The sequence below is a fragment of the Centroberyx affinis genome, unplaced genomic scaffold (assembly GCF_046629955.1).
Source record: "Centroberyx affinis isolate AG114_WGS23_722 - 3 ecotype Tasmania unplaced genomic scaffold, CSIRO-AGI_Caff_v1 ptg003351l_1, whole genome shotgun sequence".
In the NCBI taxonomy this organism is placed as follows: Eukaryota; Metazoa; Chordata; class Actinopteri; order Beryciformes; family Berycidae; genus Centroberyx; species Centroberyx affinis.
In genome coordinates this window covers 187,124-209,658 of record NW_027281347.1, presented here as the reverse complement: position 1 = coordinate 209,658, position 22,535 = coordinate 187,124, and the positions used below count along the sequence as shown (strand labels likewise).

Here is a 22,535-nt window from a genome sequence, read left to right as displayed (position 1 = left end):
CATTTGACTAATGACAGCCTGTATGTGCGACTGCGACAGTCTCAGAGGTAGAAAGGAATGTCCTCTTCCTGCCCCGGGGCTACAAGAACAGAAAGGCACATAAGACACACACATAGACAGTAAACATTAGAGGATGGGGGTGAAGACAGACGCACAGACAGACAGTAAACAGTTGTCTACTGTAGATTATTCCATCCTTGTTATTCCAATAATGAGACGGCACACACGTTTCAGTATAGAAGGAAAAACTTTATTGATGCTTCACTTACACAAGTCAGCCATTATAGTTCAACATGCTGCCGTTTACAAAGCTTTCTCTCAGCTAGACAAAGAGCATCCGAGGAGAAAGTGGTGTTAAAATATCACATCATACACAAGATAATGAAAGTTAATATCAAAATGATCAGATGTCATTCCTGTGCTGGTTTATTCTGTTATTAAGGCACATAGGGCAACGTTCTCCCATTGGCAGCGTGAAACCCCCCATCTCGCATGCAAGATAGAGTTTTCCCATGGATGCATTTTCAATAAAGTCACCTTTGGGATTGAATCAAATCCACTTTGGCTTATATCTGCATTCATATTCATATCCAACAATCAAACTTACATGTTCAGCTCTTCAGAGTTATTTAATTTAAGGCAGACCACCTGCATGTGGCAAACAGTCAAAAACACAACCATATCTCAGCAACACACAATCCCAAAACTCACCACAACAAGGAAAGAAAAGTCAAGAGACATGAAAACAATGGATTATCTTAACAAAGCAAACAATGTATGAAGGCCTCTACATAGCTAATAATGAAAATCAATAAATCAACATGTTGTAAAAGGACAGTGTCTGTGTCCTGTTTGGAGTAAATACTCAGTGAAATCACAGACGCACACACACTCAAACTCTCTCTCTCTCTATCTCACTCCTTCTCTTTTTCTTTGCCACTTTCTTGCCTGACAGCCTCTCCCGGTTGGCCTTCTGAGTTACCCTGAGCATGTAATTCTGCAAAGGAGTGTGGGTGGGCCTGAGGGATTTTACAAAATTTCACTGTTCCAGCCTGCGCTGCTGTTGAAGGCATGACACTAAACTCACCCATCTAAAGAAATGCCTAGAGCGTGGTTTAAGCCAAAATCCCCCCACCTGCTTTTGTCATCGCCACTGACAAAAGGGGCCCAATCTCTGCTGTTAATGCATTTTGTATTATACTTATACAGTTACACAATGTTAGACAGTAACAAATAAACAAACTCACTGATCCCCCTACCTTTGACCCTCCAACAGAAAGTTAAATCTCTCTCACTCACTCACTCTCGACATTGTTCTCTTGTTCTTTTGTTGTTTTTGTTTGTGTATCAGAGCCATAGCAGGTGGTGGCCAACAGGAGGTGCTGCCAGGCCCCTTTCCTCTCACTCACATACGTCACATGAAAGCAAAGAACATTTACTGATACAGTAAAAAAAAAAAAAAAAAAGGAAATCATATATACATTGTCATATAATTCTACATTTAACAGGATTCTGTCAAAGTGCACAATTGGGGCTCTCAGTTACAGAAAAAAAAACACAATAAATGCAAACGAAAAAGAGATACATTTAAATACGAGTTGGATAAAGAAAACAAAAATGTTTTAAAGTTACCATATTCACAGCAATATCTCTAGTCTATCAACACCGATTGTAGTAAAAGGTGACTTTTACTGACCAGGATCCAAACTGTTCAAATCCCTTCGCCCTCAGAACTCTCAGTCCTCCTGTGGGAGGTATAGCACAAGTACTGAGCAGTAAACACACATACACACATACACACCTGGAGGTATCTATGGTTACCCCGAGTTACATCGGTGCCGACATGAGCGGTGCAGAGTTCTGATAAGGTTGGAATTGCTTTGTGGCAAAGCAGATTGACGACTGATAACAGTGAACAGTCATGCGATATTTATGCTACAACTAGTTGATAAACCTCCAAAGGTACAAGGCATCCCAAGAGCAGTAAAAGTCACATACATAACATACATACACACCACTTATTCAGAGCAGTCTTCGAGTTTGATCTGCAAAGGCTTCTCACATCTACAAAACCACCCACACACCCAGTACACCAATTAACTAATCTTGATATGCAAGAGACACACTTGCTAAAGCTACGTACAATACATTTCATAATAAACATCCAATTGTAAAAAAGACAAGTATAATTTAAAAAAAAAAAAAATCAATAAGAAAATGTCAGTAATGTGTGTAATAATAATAATGTTAATGTAGCGTCATAAAGCTTAAAGGGAGGTACGACTGTAAATCCTAAAGCTTCAGGTGATGACACGGCACAAACAGTGATAAGAGAAGCAGACATGGGAAGTGGAACTAGGTGATAAGCAGAGGGATGTGGGGGGGGGGAAAGAGGAAGCGAGAGGGAAGACTAACAGGAAAGGGAAGTGGAAAAAGTAGTGTGTCGGGCCTTGACCACCGCAGGGGAGAAAGACTAACAGATTACTATGAGAAGGTCTGTGGCTACGTTCAAATATTCTGATACAACCTCCACTCTGTATCTCATCCTCATCCTGCTCAGGTTCAAGAGTTAAGAGCATCTCGCATTCAGCGTTTATTTATGGTCCCTGATACTGTGGGTGAAAAGTACAGCTTGCAGACTGTTTACCGCATCTTTATCAGGTCATTTTGAGTTTGAAGGAAAAGAAAATGGAGGACATTTCTGAGTATTTTGATATTGTTTACCAGGCTATACTCCAATTTGTTTGGAGTGCAGTGGGTACAGAGTTAGGAATCTGGCCTGGCCACTCATCTCTCAGGCAAAGTCAATTCAGATCACCTTTCTTCTGCTGTCAGTCCATCAGTGCATGGTTCCACGTGGATATTTTCCAATCTGTGCCTCAAGGCATTGCTTTTGTTCATTATCACTATCTGTGGTCACTTCAAATCACCAGCGAGAGATCTTAGGGAGGTACAACGTGATGTCACTTCGCACAGTAAGAAAAGCACAGCGTTGGGAAGGTCATTTCAACATGTACAATATATAGAAAATGTAGATAGATTACTGATTACCTGCTTGTAATCAGTAATGTAATACAATTAATTATAAAAGCTCAGTAATGCTATTAGTAATTTCAGTACTTTTGGTTACTTTGAGGTTACTTAGCCGAGAAAATCCATAAAATATGCAGTAAAGCAAACAATTTATTTTTATTTAGAGACCTGAATGTGTTACAGATAATCATCCTCTACAGTCAGCACCAGGCATCATTTAAAATGTAGAAAACTGTTAGCATCTAGACTCGTGATATCTAAATACTCTTTTCCTCAAAACATTTTGTGGTAATCCAACAAGTGATCACCCCTTTTTTTTCCAAAATATCTGCAATCTGATAACTGCAATGCCATTATATGTGATCCGTTGCTTCCCAACCTTGTGCAGCTACTACTAATGCGTGGCACATCTAGCATGTTGATCTGATTCCACTTTGGCTCAAGTTACAGACGTGTCAGTAGCGTTATCAACCATTGAACGTTTCCACAGAAAGGCTATCAAGATTAATGGTGAAGGGTACAATGGTGCACGACAGCAAAAGATCTACACCACAAACAAAGAGTGTCGCTACATGATGCTGTGAGAAAATAAATTAGCTGAATGGTGTTGTGGTCTGAATTACTAAATAGGCCTCTTCTACACAAGTGTGCCTGTGTGTACTTGCATGTGTGTGTATGTGTCCTGTGCATGTGTGTATTTGTGTGAGCTTGATTTTCAAAGAGTTAAAGTTCTTAAGTGTGCACGCTCATGTGAGAGTGTGTGTGTGTGTGTGTGTGTTTGTTTGTGGTCAGGTCCTGTGGTACTTCTCGTTGTAGCGGTGGATGGTGACACAGCCATGGTAGGAGATTGGCCGCGGCATGGCTGCCACTCCAGTGATGATGCCTGTGGCCGGGTCGTAACACAAGATGGTGTCCGAGGCTTCGCCGTTCTCCCCTCTGCCACCAAGGATGAAGATCTTACCGTTACACACCGACATGCCACAGCTCTCCTGCAGGGAGGGAGGGAGGGAGGGAGGGAGGGAGGAGAGACAGAGAAGAAAGGAGAGAGAGAGAAGAATAAGGGGAGATAGCCGCAGATCATACAAATCCAACATTCTTGGAGTTGAAATCAAACAGAGCGTGTTCTTTGTATGAAAAGTGCACATGTGTATCTGTGTGTAATGTATTACCTGTTTGCTGAACGTGTGAACCACATGCATCCAGTAATCCTCTGCAGGGTCGTAGCAGAATATGGACTTGGTGAGACCACCGGACACATAGATCAGGTTGTTGAGGGATACCGCCGTGATGCAGCGCTTGGCGATGGGGATGTTGGCTCTTAGCAACCAAGAATCTGTCTCTGGATCATAGCACTGGACCTGTGACATGCAATTGGGTTAGTTTTATTTGACTCTGGTGAAAAAAAATGCATAAAGCTGTACATAGAAATGACACAAGTGTGACATACTTTCAATGTAACTTATTATGCTATCTACCCTGTGGTAGTAAAAAAGTAAATAATAAACAGAAAAATGTGTATCTTATTCAGTGGTTTGACTGGCATAAGATACTACGCGGTTGTGCATCCAATCCATGCGTTCTCTCTCTCCTCGCTCTTCAAAATGCTCTGCTTTCAAACTCCCAAACAGTCGTCCCTCCCACACTGAACCGCAGCTAATGTGAACAACACATGTGCAGGCATTCACTCCAGCGTAGGTCCTTTGGGATCAATGAAAATTACCCCAAGAAGACTGGAGAGATAAGCAACTTGAGGGAGCTGGAGTCAGTATGAACTCTTGTCCCTAAGGCCACGTAGAGTCAGATACAAATAGACAGACACCCGGTCAGGGAGACACTGGTGCTTTTGTTTTCCAGTGCCAGCCTGCCTGTCTGCCTGTGTATGTGTGTTCTCTGGGGAGAGCACACACACACACACATAAACACAATCAGCTATTCCAGGGAAGAGGGCACTCCTCCTACTCCAGCTTGAGTTCCTGTGAATGCCACTGTCTTCCTGTTTACTGCCAGCTAACAGCGCTGTCTATCAGAGAAGGAAACTATACCAGTGTAGCATGTCTTGGTCCAGATCTCTGTGGTTGTCTACATATTTCATACTGGCACTGCTGGCTCCACTTACAATGAGGAATGACAAGTTACACAATCTGTCTTTTCTTAGAATTTGTTTTATTTACCAGTCAGTCAAACATCCTGACTCCAGATTTTCCGAATAGTATCACAGAAAAAATCTGTTTGATTTGATCACAAAACATGGTTAGTCTGCCTTTTTCTTAATGCTTTCTTCCTGTACCATTCCCTATATTCCCTTAAGCACAGTGTCACGGGACCCCATTGTCATCACATTAAAAGTGAATGAGCCAACCATCAATGACTCTGACTCATCACACAGGGAACATTAAACCTGAAATACTGCACTTTGCATAAATTAGCACGGAAACAATGATCAGGAGTAACGACTGACGCAGTATAACTTGATGTGCTTGATCTGGATCAAACAGACCGGCTGGGATGTGGCTGATGTCTTGTTAGATAGAAAGATAATCTGTGATAACTGACGGGTATAGGTGGGGTTTCTGTTTGTGTAACCGTCTAACCGATCATGTCATCAACCTCCTCTCACAGGCTAAAAATGTTTGGTAGCTTCCGTTTAAATTCTTGCTTAGCTAAAGTTGTAGTCGATTAATTGGGACAATTGTATCTTTTAATGGTGTAATTATGCAAAAGAGGGTGTTTGACATTCCTGAAAGAGACCAACATCTATATAGTTATCATCGCCATGTCCTTAAGTCTGTGATTTGGAAGTTGCCATCTGTTCCCTCTGTTCCCCACCTTGTCTGAGCAAGTGTTGTCGTCCGGCCCTCCTCCAATGACAAAGAGCTTGCCGGCACAGCTGGCCACAGCCGGAGAGCTGACCGCCTCTTTCATGGGAGCCACTTCTGTCCAGCGGTTGGAGAAAGAGTCGTAACACTCCACGCTGCTCAGGCGGCTCTGGCCGTCATAGCCACCCACAGCATAGACCTGAGGACAGACACACAGACGCACGAGGGTTAGAGGATGAGTTGTGATTGACAGCTTAATAACACCTAAGCCACCACAAGCTTGTTGAATAAAGCTAGATTGTGAAATTGTGACTGGTGTTTACTTGTGATATATCCCTGTCCACACACACACACACACACACACACACACACACACACACACACACATTATCTAGTTATCTACTGAGAGAGACAGATGTGTTTATCCAAGGTTGCTGGTCTGTGTGTATGCACAATATTTTATACCTCGTCACAAGGAGAACCAGTCTATCTGGTGAACAACAAAGATGACGTGCTTCTTCTCAATAAGCACCGCCGTCCCTGTCCTCTTTGTTCTTACAGCAGGAAACACTGGCCTGGATCATCTGCTCAACTTGAACTTCAACATTACCTCAGAACCCGAACTCTGTCACACACTCTAAGTAGCGGCACCGTAATCCTTTGAGCCACTGTCTGACCTTAACATTCTTTTGTGCAGTGTGTTTGATTTACAGTGGCTTTGTCGCCTATTACAATGGCATCCATAACTCCCTTCAAGATTCATTTGCATGTGCTCCAGACAGGGCCTTGCAGCGGAAAGGCAGGTTGTGAAAAACTATGTTGTCAATGTGGTGTCATTATAATCTATACATTCCCATCATAGTTCAGCTAAGACAAATAGACCAGAATCTAGGCAAATGAGTGATGACTGTATGTGCTGTATGTGACGGCATGGAACTGTAATTATCTCTGCCAATGAAGTTGGAAGGAACTTATGTTTTCATCCCTGTCTGTTCGTCTGTTTGTTAGCAAGAAATCTCAAAAAGCTACAAACTTATTTGGCTGAAATTTGGTTAACAGATAGCCCTTGGCCCAAGGACCAGTTACTAAGATTTTGGTGGTAATCTGGATCTAGGTTTTATTATGCTGCATTCATGTGCTGGTGGGAAAGTCCAACAACTGGGACTTCTAAGCTGGATGCTAAAAAGCATTGCATTAACATGATGAATTCAGCGTTGGTGCAGGTTTGTGCTCTACTGAGTGCCTTCTAGTTACATCTGCTACCCCTCTGGACCGTAGAGGAGGGCAAGATGATGAGAAATAGGGAAAGAGCAGCATGAAAAATGAATGAAATGGAAAAAGGGAAAAACAAGCTAGAAAAGTGGGTCAAAGGAAGCGATTCATGATAGACTTCTAATATCCTTTTTCCTGAATAACAAAGACTCAGGAGATCACGTGTCAGAGAACGACAGCCAGACACCGAGCAGTATTACTGGTTCAAGAGAGTACAACACAACTCATCAACAGGCTGATCTTACGCAACATAATACCTCAAGGCTGTTCCTGCCTCTCGAATAAACCTATAGCATAAACAGGGATGGGGAGAGAGAGAGAGAGAGAGAGAGAGAGAGAGAGAGAGAGAGAGAGAGAGAGAGAGAGAGAGAGAGAGAGAGAGAGAGAGAGAGAGAGAGAGAGAGAGCGAGCGAGAGAGAGAGAGAGAGAGAGAAGGCGTGGAAAGGGGGAACAAAAAATCAAGAGGGGAGTGAATGGACACCTAGGTATTTGCATAGCAACTGAGGCAGTTCACAACACTACCGCCTTTCTCAACTGAAAGGTTGAGACCCACGCATGGCATCGACCCAGCCATATTAATGTGTGTGTGTGTGTTCAAATGCCAGAATGTGACCAGTTTCATTTGAATATGTTGATGTGTAGGAGATACTAAATCTGAAATCTGTGTCGCGTGTCTGTGGGCATGAGTGAGAGACGCACACACAGAGACAGATAGAAGAGAGATAGAGAAAAAATTTGTGACGCAGAGAGATGCAGGAAATCAATGGAGCAAGACGAATGTGTTTAGAAGCACCGATACGGGTCAGAGCATGAGTCAGAGAGTCGTTTCTCTCTCTGTACTAGCCTTAACCGTCCACTGATGATATCCAGACACCTTCCTGTGTGAGAGAGTGGAGGACGGGGGCAGTGTCGGATCACCGTTTGTCCCCCATCACTCCACACACACTCGATAAACGCCCCGCATGCTCTCGATACACCACAGAAGAGTACAGTATATCAATATAGGGGCATTCCGCATTAACTCGATGATGGTAGCACATACTCCACATGCACTTGAGGTATGCGGCTATCGCATAAACACTATTGGCCAAATGTGATTAATGACTCTCGGCAGACAGACTCGCTCGCTACTGAACAGGCACTTTCATGGCTTATTTTATGGCTGTGATGCAAGTCTGACAATGGCCGAATGATTACCAGTTTTCTCAACACACAGAGAGTGAGAAATAGTGACAGAGAGAGAGAGAGAAAGATATACTGTGTCATGCTGAAACACAGAGTGATTATACAGCCTGCACTTGTCACTTAGTGAAGAAAAAATGATTCCTAGCTAAATAACTGTTAAGCGTTTATTGTTATGTACTAGTTATTTATTTACACTATTTTTAGTTTTTCTCCAGTTATTTTTCTTTGTATTTCAATGCTTTGGCAACACTGTTCATCTGACATTCACGCCAATAAAACAAAGTGAATTGAAATTTAATTGAGAGAGTGTGAGAGAGAGACTAAGAGAGAGAGAGACAAAGAGAGAGAGACAGAGAGAGCGTGTGTGACAGATGAGAACAGCCGTCGCTGAGTGCAGCCCATAACAGGGAGAGCAAAACAAGTGGTGACCTATTTTTTTTTAGCTTATACACTATGGAAACAAGACCAGTCCAACAGGACATCATAGAACGCAGGAACATTAATAAGTGTGTGTGTGTGTTCTTATACTTCTATCTTTGTGAGAACCAGTTTGAGTTTTAGACCTACGGAGTGAGGGCATTTTTGCAAAGTTAATTCATTTTGGCCAGTCTTCACTTCTTTAAGGGGCTACTTTAGGGTTAGGGCTTTGGTTTAGGGTTAAGGTTAGAACTAGGATTAGGTTCAATTTAGGGTAAGGATTAATGTTAGGCATGTAGTCGTTAGGGTTAGAGGTTAGGGTAAGAATGGAGTCAATGGAAGGTCCTCACAAGTATAGCGAGCCAAATGTATTTTGTGTGCGCACAAAGATATTTGATGTGCCCACTGAGTATGCATATTGTTTGCATAGTGAGTTACTGGAAGTCAACACTGAGGCCTCTGTGTGTGCAAGTGTGATCATGCGTGTGCATTCATTACGCAGACTTGTTGCCAACATTCAGGTTTTGTTCCCCATACTAGCAACTGGAACATCAGTGCTGCACATCAAACGGGGAAATTACAGACTCTATGAGGAAATGACTGGGTGCAAAACTGCAGAGAGGGGGGAACCGAATTCGGAGGAAAAATGACAAGATGGAGATAGAGACAGGGGAGATAGAGAAGTGGCTGAGATAAGAGGATAGATATAATTTGAAAAGAGGATAAAAAAAAGAACATCCCTTAGATGTTGTGGTCCAATCTGTAAAACGGGTAAGAGGAAATGAATGGTAATAAACACTAAAGGAGGAGAACAGAATTCTGAGGAAAAACGACAGAGACAGACAGAGAAAGACAAAAGAGACAGAGAAGTGTTTGAGATAAGAGGATGGATGTCATTTGAGAACAGACTAATAAAAAAAAAAGTGTGCCCTCAAATGGAAGTTTTCCCTTTGATCTGCAATCTGTAAGATGGGCAGTGAGAGAGGAACTAGAAAAAGACGATTAACTATAGGCATCAAAAAAGTAACTAAGAGCATCAAAATGGCATGATAAAGGCATGTTGGGAGTCTGTGACAGAAAGACAGAGACTGAAAAAAAGAAGAAAAGGCGAGACGAGGAGGATGAAAGAGAAGACTTAACCACATGCGTGTGACAGATGCAGGAAGTGGTCTGAGATGAGAGCCTTGGATTTAACAACTCCAAGGAATGTGTTTTTCAAGAAAGTGCTTGTGCTTGTTTGTGTGTGTGTGTGTGTGTGTGTGTGTCTGTTTGTGTGTGTGTGCGCACACTATGTATGTGTGACTGTAGGTCATGAACACTACTAACCTGTAGGGTAGGTTTAGCAAAAAATTCCTCTACTATGGCTGCTTATTTTAAGACCGAGCAAACATCTGCCCTGAGGGTCAATCAATCATTTACAGGATGTACGCAGTATAGAAGAGTGGGGGACGCTCCACTGATGTATTAAACTTAATTCATATGGATCCACTTAACATGTTTGTTGGACTCTTTAGGCTTTTATAAGTCAGCTCCACATCAGTAAGTGTAAACTTGACTGGCCTCCTGTAATATTCTATGACTGTAAATAATAGAGTGGCAGCCTTATCGATCCAACGTGTTGTTGTTTTCACTGTACCCTGATCCGTGACTCAGTTTAGGGTTAATTACTGACTTTTACAGCCACCGTGTGACAGGTCAGGTGATTACCTCATTGTTGTGGTAGACCCGTGTGTATTTGTCTTTGCATGCAGGCATGCCTGCATTTGTTGTTTCTGTGGTAAGGCAACTAAGCATTTTGGGTGTTGTTTGGAAGTCACTGCAAGACCAATGCAGACTGGCCAGAAGCCGGCCGCCAGCAGCTAGAGAAACAATGTTTGCACAATCGCTGCGAATGACAACAAACTGGCTGTGTTGTGCCCTTACTGACAGATAATGCACCGTTTCAGCCCAGAGCTTTCCAAGAATAGTCGTACTTGTGTGCGTGTGCGTGTGTGTATGTGTGTGCTTATGCGCATGAATGTGTGTGCACATGTGTTCGCGTGTCTAAGTAAGTGGTACGTGTGTGAGCCTGACTCATCCCTGTTTATGCTCGGCCTGCTCTGATAATCAATGGCTGTCCCCCTTTACACAACACTAATAACACTAAATTACGGTTTGGAGGCTTTTCAGGAGGCACAGATGTCATTGTATTACGAGTGGTCAACATTTGTTTTGCATTATGATGGTCTTTACAACCATGGATGAACACCATGCTATGAAGACAGACTTGAATATCTAGTTTAAGAACTTTTCACAACAAAATGTGTACAGTAGTTAAAAATAGATATCGCAAAGGTACATTGTAATTAAATCTAATGATAGAGTTTCCTTTCTCCACACTAGAATGCTGTATTCCACTGAAAATACTGAACTTTGAGACATCTGTGTTTTTATGTGCGCTGGCCTAGGCCTATGTCTCCATAATCAGTGTGTGTTTATAGGCCTTACAGGAGCCCATGTATCTATGTATGGCCACTGCAGGCTGTGTGTGACTGAGGAGAGACAGATGAAGCATGATATGGGCCAGTGGACTAGGCTAGTCCTTAACTGGGAGGTGTGAGGTACTGGCACACATCCAGTAAACTCCCACTACCCTCGGACAGGAACGTCCACCCAGCACTGTACTAGAGACTATAGATAGACACAGCTCCAGAATAGAAGCACTGATCGAGGATCGTTGGTCAGGTTGCATGTAAACATAAACTCTACTGTGATTTCATACCCAAACTGGTGTCAGATCTCCATTCCTATTCTGGTACTTGACATATAGCAGGCTCAGATCATATGCACCTGACATATGAGGAGTAGATTTGTAGGAATAACTAAAAGTGAAGGTTGACTGAATTTCTGTGTGTGGAGTAGACACAAGACACTTGTTTATGTGCCTGGTTTAATAAAGGCAAGCTTCCTTCTTTCTGTTGAAGCTGGTCCTGTGTAAGATGAGCTGGCACTGACCGTTTACAAACCCTGGGGCAACAAAGGGATGCGTCAGATAGTTTGAATATGATATCACTCCTACTCACGTGGCGCCCTCAAGGAGCAACATGGAAGATGCTTGACAGGCAGAGAGCTTCTAGTCAAATGTGACACTGGAATCCACTACTATAGCCTCTTTCTGTCGGTGATGAGTGACTGATGTTTAAGTCTATGCACACCACTTAATGTCAGTCATCTCTACACAGACTTTTAGTGTGTTCTGCAACATTCTGCCAAGCTACAGGTAAAAATGTGTGTAACAGGGGGATGGGACTCAAAAGCTTGTAAATGGCACACATTCAAGTACACTGGAATATTCCATCACCTCCAAAAAATTTCCTGATTGTGTAAATTTCCAGAGAACCTTACTGATTTTTTTTTTTTTACCACAGGTCAGGTATTACCAAACCAAATGATGAGGTGTGAAATTACAAAACACTTCTTTGTTATCCTACTTCTCTCTAGCGACAGTAACTCAAACGTCAGTTGGCAGACACCTCAGCCCTGAAGGACTTTTTTACATACATAAACCAGATTATTTCCCTAACTGTAACTCTAAATGGAAGTCTATAGTGTGTGTGAATGTGTGTGTGTGTGTGAGTGTGTGCCGGGGGGGTTATAACAAAGACAGATGTGACAGATAGACAGATAAACCTATAGCTTGATAGACAAAGATGGAGAGGAATATGTACAGGGCTGAGGTCCCTCCTCACCTTGCCCAGCAGGACGGCCATCTTGTGTCTCCAGCGGCCCTTGTTGAGGGAGGCCACTCTGATCCACAGGTTGAGCTGCGAGTTATACATCCACACATCCCTGCTGTTGATACGACCGCCTGAAACACAACACATACATTTCAGATATTTTGCACATCAATACAATAATTTCTTCCAAGTGTGTTTTAATGGGCTCTTCTCTAAAAGTTAAGTCCATTTTGAGCCAAGTTTAAGTCAAGGTCAAAAAATCTATTTAACGCAAGCCATCTCAGATTCTTTTTTCAAATCCAGTTGATGTTATAAAAATAATGTGTCTAAAAATAAAGCCAAGTTACTCTTGGAGAACATCCAAGCTTTGAGCGGATTATGCGTTTATGTCAAAGAAACATTTCACTTCCTAACTAGGGCATAGCTGCTAGTGTCTTATCTGAGTTTGACCTAGGCTTGGTCCACTCTGTTCACCTTGCTAACAAAGTCTGCCTCACTCACACTGAGTAAACACAACACACACACACACACACCCACACACACACACACACACCAATCATATACACAGCTGCCAGTTGACTCTTTGTTCTCTCACACACACACACACACACACACACACACACACACACACACACACATGCACACACACACACACACACACACACACACGCACACACACACACACAGTCAGGATCTTTTGTTAATGACAGAACCACAGAACAACAGCGTTTGGCTGAGTTCCTTGTCTCTGTCTCTGAGCAAACATGTACTATTACAAACTGTTTTTTCTTCCCCCTTTTTTTTTATTGCAGCTGGAGAGAACAACAACATTCAGCAGTCAGTCAACCAGGTTGCACTGTGACCCAGACACGTTTTTAACAAGCCCTGACACGGCCCCTCTATCAACCCAACACCCCCCGCCACACACACCCCCACCCCCTCCTCCACACACCTGCCTGTTGATCCTCCACAGACTGAGTTATGAACTACACTGATCCTTAAAAAAACAAATGAATGGCATTGAACAAATTCAGTTTTCTAGCAGCACCAGGGAGGCATGACACAGACAATGGGATAAAATATAGGTTAAACAGAAAGAAAAAAACATGTCAGTCTCAAGGAAAAAGTTGAGAAAAAAAGCAAGGTAGCATATTGTCTGCAAAAGCATAACACCGTCTGGTGTCATCTGAAAAACTAGGGAGATATTCTGACAATAGCATTACTGCTGTGTTATCACAACCAGTAGCGGTCATTGTCTGGCTGATATCCAACAATAAGTTGAGGAGAAGCTTTGTGAGGAAGAGAGATTGGTTTGCATGTGAGTGTGTATGCATGAGAGCGTTTCTGTGTGTGGTTGTAGCGTGGCTACCAACAACACTCAGCACATAAACAGACAGAACAGTGACAATCTGTGTTATTTCACACTGGCACATAAATTGATCTCATGGTAGTATCAGTTAATATAATATGGAATATGAAAATCAATAAGAATAGTCATGCCTTCAAATCGCACCTCTCTGTTTAAACCCTGATGCCCTCCTGAGGGGAGGAGTTTCTCATTTAAGAGAAGGACTTAATATGATAATATATGGTCTGATCTCCTGAAAATGAAATCAAATGATTTCTCAATCCATTACTGTTTGTTATGGCGGCGTCTGCCATTGGCTGTTGGGTGTTTTCTTTTTACAGAAGACATGTGGGTGGCTATATGGAGCAATAATTATGTTATAAAGAGAACTTGCCAATGAAAACAAAGGTGTCTGGTTCCCTGGTGTATTCACATGCACACAAAGCAGACATTTTTCAGTATTGTGAGATAGTTGACAGACAGACTAGACAGGTGGGGATAGACAACAAGCTTGTGTTTCATCCATCCAAAATGAACTCCTTCAAGGGTCATCCATCCGATGGTTAAAGGAATTACTGGCTACAGGAGTTTACCTCTTATCACTTTTTGTTGTGGGGTAATATACGGTAATTACAGTTCAGTCATATTAAATTACAATGTAGGACACAGAGGGAGTTAGTCATAGTCATACGTTTGCCAGATAATCTGCTGGATAGTCATAGAGCCAGAGAGTCTGCAACCCTTGAGGCTTCTGTTTGAAAAGACTTGCATAAAAGACACAAGTTGACTTGGGACATAACACTTCAAAGAGGGTCATGCAAATCTACACTGCTTGTTAAAAGAACTTCCTTTAGAATAAGGTCTTTTCTCACAGTTAACTTGAGTTGGTCAAGTCCTACTGGCTCAGAGGGGGAGGACCACTGTTGCTAATTACTGTTCTTGAGTTGTCAAGTTGACGTGTCTGGGGGCGTCCTAGGATGATTTGTATGACAGCTTTCCTAGGACGAAACTTTGCCTACAGTTTTACACAGTTTATTGCTACTGGTAATGATCAAGTTCAGAATGTTATGGAATTCCTGTCCACTGAGGAGACAGCTAGAGACGTCTGGCCACCTGTGACTCTGGCATGCATGATACTGTACTGCATCAGACAAGCACATGTGTTGCTGCTCACTAGCTGATAACACATTATCCAGAATCAATTATTTACACACACTAGAATCAGATAGCAAAGAGTCATTTGTTTATGTCATTAAACCAAAGATAACAAAGAGTGAGAATATTATATCTGTGATTGCTGACTCAGCAATCACACAATAATGTATCATGTGCAACCAGATTTGAATTGAGGCCATGCTGACCGTAACCACCACACTCACTTTTGGTCTGACAAAGTGGTTGATGACACTGCAGTGAGTGACTTGCTTGAGTGTGCTGTGGATGTGAGAAAAGCAGTGGTGGTCAGGATCGCTGTCCCGGGACAGAAAGACTGGAGGGGTTTCATATACCCGTCCGAGGCACATCCTATTTAAGACCACAGCTAACTGCAGCTGTGCTGGAGACTGGAGGCCCTCCAAAGGTATTTACACCAGCTCCCAGTGCCAGGAGAGGGAGAGAGAGAGAAGGGGGGGGGGGGGGGGGGGGAAGAGAGAGAGGAGGGGTAAAATAGTAAAAGAAAAAAATAAAGGCAGGAAAACACTGTATGAATGTAGGTGGAAAATGGGTCAATGAAGAAGATAAAATGTCATAAAGTAATTTAAAGTGGGGCTGGGGGTGTGTGAGAGTATGTGCGAGCGAAAGAGAGAGAGAGAGAGAGAGAGAGAGTGAAAAGAGAGAGAGAGGTATGTTGACTTTTCCAGGCAGTGCTTGCGGGTAGATTGATAGTGCACACGTGAGGACTTGGCACGGGCAGAACATGGAAATGCATAAACACTGCACACTCTGACGGAGACAACTCTCTCTCTCATTTTCTCTGTCTCTCTTTTTTCTCTTCTCTACTTCTTTCTACTTCTCTTTTTGTCTGTAGTCTCTCCCCGCAGTCACCTTTTTCCTGCACCTAATACAAAGCATGTTGGAGCATGAGCAATCCTAGCAGGCACATCTGAGCTTCTATCAAAGCATATTCCTGGAAAGGATTCCATGAAAAACCTGAACTCGTTGCCCTCTATCCCACGAGCCATATAGAACCGCATCCTGTATACAACAGTAACAGCACAGGTTTAAATCAATCCTTGGCTTTGCAGTAAGCATCACGCTGGTCTCATTACTCAGGATGCATGACGTGATGGTGCTGTCTTGTTAAATCTAGGGCCTTTTTCACCAGAGGAGGCTTGCGCCATACTTGGCCCATACTATATTCAAACAATGCAGCAGCCTGGCCAGGGGGTCATGAACACTATAATAACTCAGATTTAGGTTCCTTTTAAGTGTACTACATCCCAAACAATTGCAGTAGACTCAAACCAAAAATGGATGTTAGATGAGTGCATTATTGGAGATCCTAGAAAGCTGCATAGCTTATGGAGGCGGGTGACCCTGCGGATCGGCCAGTAGGAAGACAGAGAGCGATCAAGCCGGCCAATAAGGGCCTCCCTCGGCACTGAGCCTGGAGAGTGCATCCAGATGTTGCTCTCATATTTTCCTTCGACTCAAACAGGCTGTGGCTGTAAAAATAACACGGGGCAGACAGCCACCATGGCCTTTCCTGCCACTCCACCAAGAGATTAGGTGGTAAGTCCAGCACAGACAAGCACTGTGTCCATTAACACTCACTATAATAGGTAATTTTTCTTTTTGCGTAGGACAAAGTCTTACAGTACTGAAATGGGACTTTGTAACAACCGAGGATACACTGAATCTAAACATAGGCAAAATAGGTGTAAAGCAGTATTAGGACTCGTTGCTAACTAATGCACTGGGCTCTTACCTGACACCAGAATGTCATTGCGGAGGGCACAGACAGCATACTCTGACTTGGTGAACTCAGGTAGTTTGGCGAGCGATTTCCACTCTCCTGTGACCGGGTCGTAGCATTCAGTGTAGGGCAGGTTGAAGCCCCCGACCCTCTCACAGCCCCCCACCACCACAATCACCTCAGAGAAGCCTGTCGACCTGTACGGAAGAAAGAAGGGAAGGGAAGGGAAGATGGAGAGACAGAGGGAGGCAAAGAGAAAATGAGGGATGGAGAGAGAAACACAACACAGCTCAGGCACAAAACAAAAATATGTCTAAATTAAAAAGCATGGTATCACTCTGCAGGAATGCACACATTACAATCGTGCTATCTAATCAAATTATAGTTTCATACAAAGAGTATGAAAACATATACACAAGGTGCTAGAGAACATCACGTGACACATCAACACATGGAGAGAGAGATAATTAGAGAAGGCAGGTAGTCGTGCCAGGGCAGGTGCAGACTGGTGTTTTCCGTTGGCATAGCCTCATTTATCTTCAAGGCAAACTCCAGATGAAAATAGAAATATCAACACAGGCTACAACAGTAACACACTTAAAGCTAGACAGAATCTTGTTTTCCTCACAATGCTTTCCTATCTAGCTGCTCAAAATACATGCCTTGGATATGACCTAATTTCCTATGGGGGAGTTAATTTACTGCAGCTTCATTGCTTATCGTACCATTCAGAATCACTGACGCTGGACAGAGGCTACATGGGATTTCTCCATATGAAAATCCCAATATGTGCTGGATACCACTGTCAGTGTTAATTGCAGACCAACCAAGATGTTTCCTATGCACCTTTCCCCTGCATTCCTCCTGCCTGTTTACTAGGCATTGTGGCTATATGTGATAAAGTATAGGTCAGATACAGGTAAGAGATTGGGAGTGTATCACGTACTTGTGTAAAGCTATGGGATAGTGTAGCACCAGGAGCTGTTCAGGTTTGTTTTTGTGTGTGTGTGGGTGTGTGTGTGAGTGCGCGTGTGTGCGAAATGTGAATAATTTGTAATTGAGAAACCGTGAAGAGACGATTAGGAGACTGGTGTGACCCTGGGGGCTTCCCAAGAGAAGAGGGGGCCCACTATGGGCACATGCAAAGGGGGGAATTAGGCATCTGTTAGGAGCAGGAACAAGAGGATTGGGCCCACAGGGCAACAGAGGCAGATAGTAGGGAGACTAACTGCCTGCCTGGCTGGTTGTCTGATCAGATCTGCCTGGATACTGACACGATACGCCTGAAATACACGTCACACGGCCTTGCTAGCCGACACCTTGCACTGTTCCACTTAACCCTTGCAGTGGGTCTGGGACAGAAGGGCAGCTGCACTGTTGTTAGCTTTACACCAGGCCACCATATGGTCTGCATTGTGTCTTACTCAAAAGGTTTCAGTCAGCACCGGCTTTCATCCTTCAAATATTAAACTATAGCATCCAACTGGACAGTATACACACGTAAAACACTTAAAAGACAGGGAACATTTGGTAACGAGGTGTAAAATGAACAAGTGAACACACCAGAAGCCCAAACACGGCAGCAAGGTGAGTTACACAGCTGGTATGACAACAAGACTCGACATTTCGTGATTGCCGTTCCTTGCATCAGTCATTTTTTTCCCCTCTCCTGGTAAACCGGAATATGTATGAACATGCCTTGTCTTCTTCCTCATGATACATTTTCATTTCAAAATAGGGCTATAAAACAAATCTCAGTCAATGACAGCTTTGTCTATTCAGCACAATAACACTCTCTTCCTCTCTTTCTGTCTCTCTATCTCTCTCTCTCTCTTTCTCTCTCTTACACACACGCACACATACATACAAACACACACACACACACAACAACAACAAGGGGTATTGAGTTTGTCAGCATGTTGTAACCTTAAACCACATGCCGTGATGCACTGGCTGAAAAACATGCTTTCTTATCTCACGCTGATCTCTTTCTTCACAGCCGCAGAAGCTTTTTAACCCAGCTAGACTCATAAGGCGGAGAGAAAAGCAAAGATCACACAAAATGTGTTTTCTGGCATCTTTCTGTATTTGGATTATGCCTAACCCTCGTCAAAATACTGTTCCAGCTTCTCAAACTGCAATGAGGCAAGAGGAAACAGAGATGACATTTACAGTCATTCATCTTCCTCTTGACTGCAGCACAGTATATACTGTAGGAGGCTATTCAGAGAAGTAAGTCACAGTACTTCCTTGAGGCAAAAATGATGACCCTTGACCCAGAACTGAAAACTATTGACCTTTTCCTTTCATATGCATTACATCTAGCCTGTATTATCTCTGTGAAGTTCCTCAGAATAGGTGCAGCCAGGATACGTCAGTGATACCTTCTAAAGTAAACAGTGATGATACCTGCGCGGGCGGGTTCTGGGTGACATCATCTCGTTGCCCAGCACGTGGTAGCGCCTGGCCTCGTGGAGCAGCTGGTAGCACTCTGGAGCATTCTGGATCAGCTGGTCTCCCTCCACTGTCTGGACAAAGTAGTTGGGGTGCAGCAGGGGCAGGCGGACGTGGTGCAGCAGTTCCTTGAGCATGGGCTTCCTGTGCTCCACACTGTGGTACACCCATCGCATCACCGACTCAAACACCACCTCCTCCTTCCCGATGGACAGCTCGTCGCTGCAAATGTACTCTTCCAGCTCGTCCCTGCGCAGATCGAGGAACTCCTCATGCTGAGCCACCTCTGAGAAGTTGGCCAGGGCGTAGCTGCGGCAGCGGCTGGCTAGCTGCTTGAGGGCGTGGGCGTCGGCGAAGCGCTGGATGCCGAGGCAGTTGCAGGGGTCCAGCTGGTCCTCCAGGAACTTTGCACAGGCGTCACGCAACGTGGCGATCTGGAAGAGGCTGGAGGTCTCGAAGAGGAACTGGACATTCTCGGTGGTGATCTTGGCGCGGCCGGTGTAAACATAGCTGAGGAAGGAGTCCATCGCCTCGGCCAGGATGCCGTTGATCTCCACCAGCATCTCGCGGCTCTCGCGGTGATCGTTGCAGAACATGGCTCTGAAGTAAGAGGAGCAGGCGGAGAGCACGGCGCGGTGGCAGGGGAACTCACGGCCCTGAACGCTGATGACCACATCGGTGAACAGGCGGCAGTCGCGGAACTCGTTGAACACCTGGAGGATGGCCTCCGAGTGGGAGGAGCCGGAGCAGAAGTCCAAGACATCCTGGCTGGCTAAGGTTTTGGGGTCAACCTCAAACACCTTAGGAGACAACAAAATATATAAAGATGAATTCTAGAACATTTGTGACTTTCATAAGCAGAGGCAAAACACGGAAATGATAGAAAACACACAGAAAATCGTTGTAATTTGGGAGCACCTTGCGTTTGACGGCCGGGGAGTCTCTGGTCCCAGAGTCTTCCCTGTTCAGCCTTCTGCCCAGAATCAACACCATGGCTGCCACCTTCAACGTTGACCTACTCTAAACCTTAGGGCAACCTGGGAATGCACAGAAGATAGCACAGCACTATTATCAACAACTTGTTTCTATCAAATATCAAATTTCCTGTGTGTCATGTATTATTGTTTGATGTGCACAATGGCATCAAGTCATATATGGTAGGAAAGGATAACCAGGAAAAGGTCATGAATTCAATAGCAACCTAAGTGAATCACTGTTGCTGCACAAAGTGAAAACAATCACCAGAGGCAAACGAAGCAGTCGCAGAGGCCGGAAAGCATGCCTGCAGAAGTGGGAGAAAACAAGACAGTTCCACGAACAACTCCCAAGCCCTTAGGGTAGTGCTAAAATGTCTTGCATCACAGCTAAGGACAAAGTTTCAAGGAATGAGAAATTTGAGCTGTACTCAAATCTGCGTAACACTTCCTCTGGCTCGCCACTTCTGTGAAACAGTTGTGCCCTGCAGCACAATACACTGGTTGAGGGATGATGACAAAGAGAGACTGGCGGGAGAGAAGTTGAGCAACGGTTGGAAGGACAACCTACATGTCAGTCAGGTTTGTTTTGAAAGAGAGTGGGGGAAGGGATGCTGTTGGAGAACCGACTACGTCATCATAATCTGAACAACAAACTTTGAAGTCAGAACCATAGATAAGCTTGAATCAAATCTTTTCACCGCTTAAGATAAGCCTATAGTAGATTTATCTTCTTTTATAAGAAGAAAAGGACACTAAGACCAAAGGTACTCATATCTAATGCCCCAGGGGCCCCAGAAATTATGCTTTGTTCATATTCACAGAGACTGTGCATTTATTTAGGACATCTACTTCTGCATAGGTGTTACCTAGCTTTACAGCCGCTTTAGGCCTGCTGTAAAGACTTTCATAAAGCTAGACTTTTGATTAAAACTGAAATAAGCTAAATCATTAAGACTCCTTATCCATGGCCACTGTGGCCCTGTGTGTCCCTCAGTAAAAGGTCAAGGCAGCGGAGGCTCTGGCTTTTGCTCAAGTGAGGTCATTTCATTTAGGGCTATTTTTAACTTGGCTCGAAACACAGTCAGTCACCCTATTCATCTTTTCACGTGTGTTATACTACATCCTTGAAATCGGCTATAGAGGACAGGTTTGGCAGAGGTGTCTGACGCATGAAAGATTTCCCTCCTCTCTACACTAAGGACCAATGGGGTTACCTTGCCATGACGAATAATAAAATAAATACAATAAAATAAGCACCGACATATTGAAAATGGAAAAAAAATATATAACATCACAATTATTTGCCATTTTAATTTTCCTGAATATACATTTATAAATGTCCTACTAGTAAAGTAGAATATAGCAGACAACCAAGTTCAATTTATTGGTGCGTTTAAAAATGATGAAAATACAGAAAGACTGTGTCCAGTCCAGTTTATCAGACAAAGGATCCTTGCCTCATGCCGACCGTTAGCCCTTGACAACATACACAAAAGATGTAGAGCAGCCGTGCTGTTTACATACTGAGTTTTTTATTATTATTATTATTCTATTCAAACGGAAAAGCAAGAAATTATTCAAAACCCAAAACACATCAAAATCTTTACAACATCATCCAGTATAGAGAAGAGAACTGTACCTTATCCAGAAGTTTCCAGATGAAGCTTCCTCTTCAGTTAGTGGAGAAAAACAAAATGTAGGGACAAAAATAAATGTGTATCCCGAAAGTCTATATTAATATCCTTTCCAATAGGCTGCGTGTACTCAGATAGTTATGGCACACAAAGCAGGCTGTTATATTGCGCAGACATTTTGACTTAGTGGTGATGGCAAAGACAAAGAACTCTAACTAACTGTAAACACAGAACCCAGATATACTCGCCACGGCCTATTAAAAAAAAGAAAAAAAGAAAACTGAGCCCTGTCAGCTGGCGTTAGTGGTGCATTATGGGTAATGCAGTCTACTTGAAGGCGAGGGTCATTAATTATGCGCACCGAGAAACATCACTTCCCAAACGCCACCAGCTCTCCACGTGGCTATCCTTTGTTTGCAAACAAAACTCAACTTTTAGTAGAGAAAAAGTTGAAACAGGAACTGACAGCGATTGAGCAATACACGCCAACAGAGACAACACCGTAGTATTATAGTATTTCATGTTTTGCCTGTGTTTCTGTAACTTAGGATACTTAGGATAAATAAACCTGAAAATATCAGAAATAGACGTGTTTATTTACATGCTCCAAAATAATTTGTTTGCAGTGGTTCCATAGGCATACAATGGTAAATCAAATACAAAAAAGGGTATATGTGCTAAACAAAGAGATGTTTTCCAGCTGTAATATGATACCAGGACACGTGAAAACAGGATGAAACGCACTATTTTTCAGGTGAGGAGGAAGGAG

General features: G+C 43.3%; 1 protein-coding gene across 1 annotated transcript; it reads right to left on the bottom strand.

The window, feature by feature from the left end:
- Nucleotides 1-228: 228 nt before the first annotated feature.
- klhl24a (kelch-like family member 24a) lies at nucleotides 229-21,996 on the bottom strand. Its single transcript, XM_071538814.1, has 8 exons — nucleotides 21,772-21,996; nucleotides 20,074-20,192; nucleotides 19,111-19,955; nucleotides 16,714-16,898; nucleotides 12,452-12,570; nucleotides 5,860-6,048; nucleotides 4,203-4,391; nucleotides 229-4,022 (listed from the first exon to the last, which is right to left on the bottom strand). Exons 2-8 carry the CDS (start codon nucleotides 20,146-20,148, stop codon nucleotides 3,822-3,824), a joined length of 1,803 nt encoding a protein of 600 aa, XP_071394915.1. The 5' UTR covers nucleotides 20,149-20,192; nucleotides 21,772-21,996; the 3' UTR covers nucleotides 229-3,821.
- Between the last annotated feature and the right edge of the window lie 539 nt (nucleotides 21,997-22,535).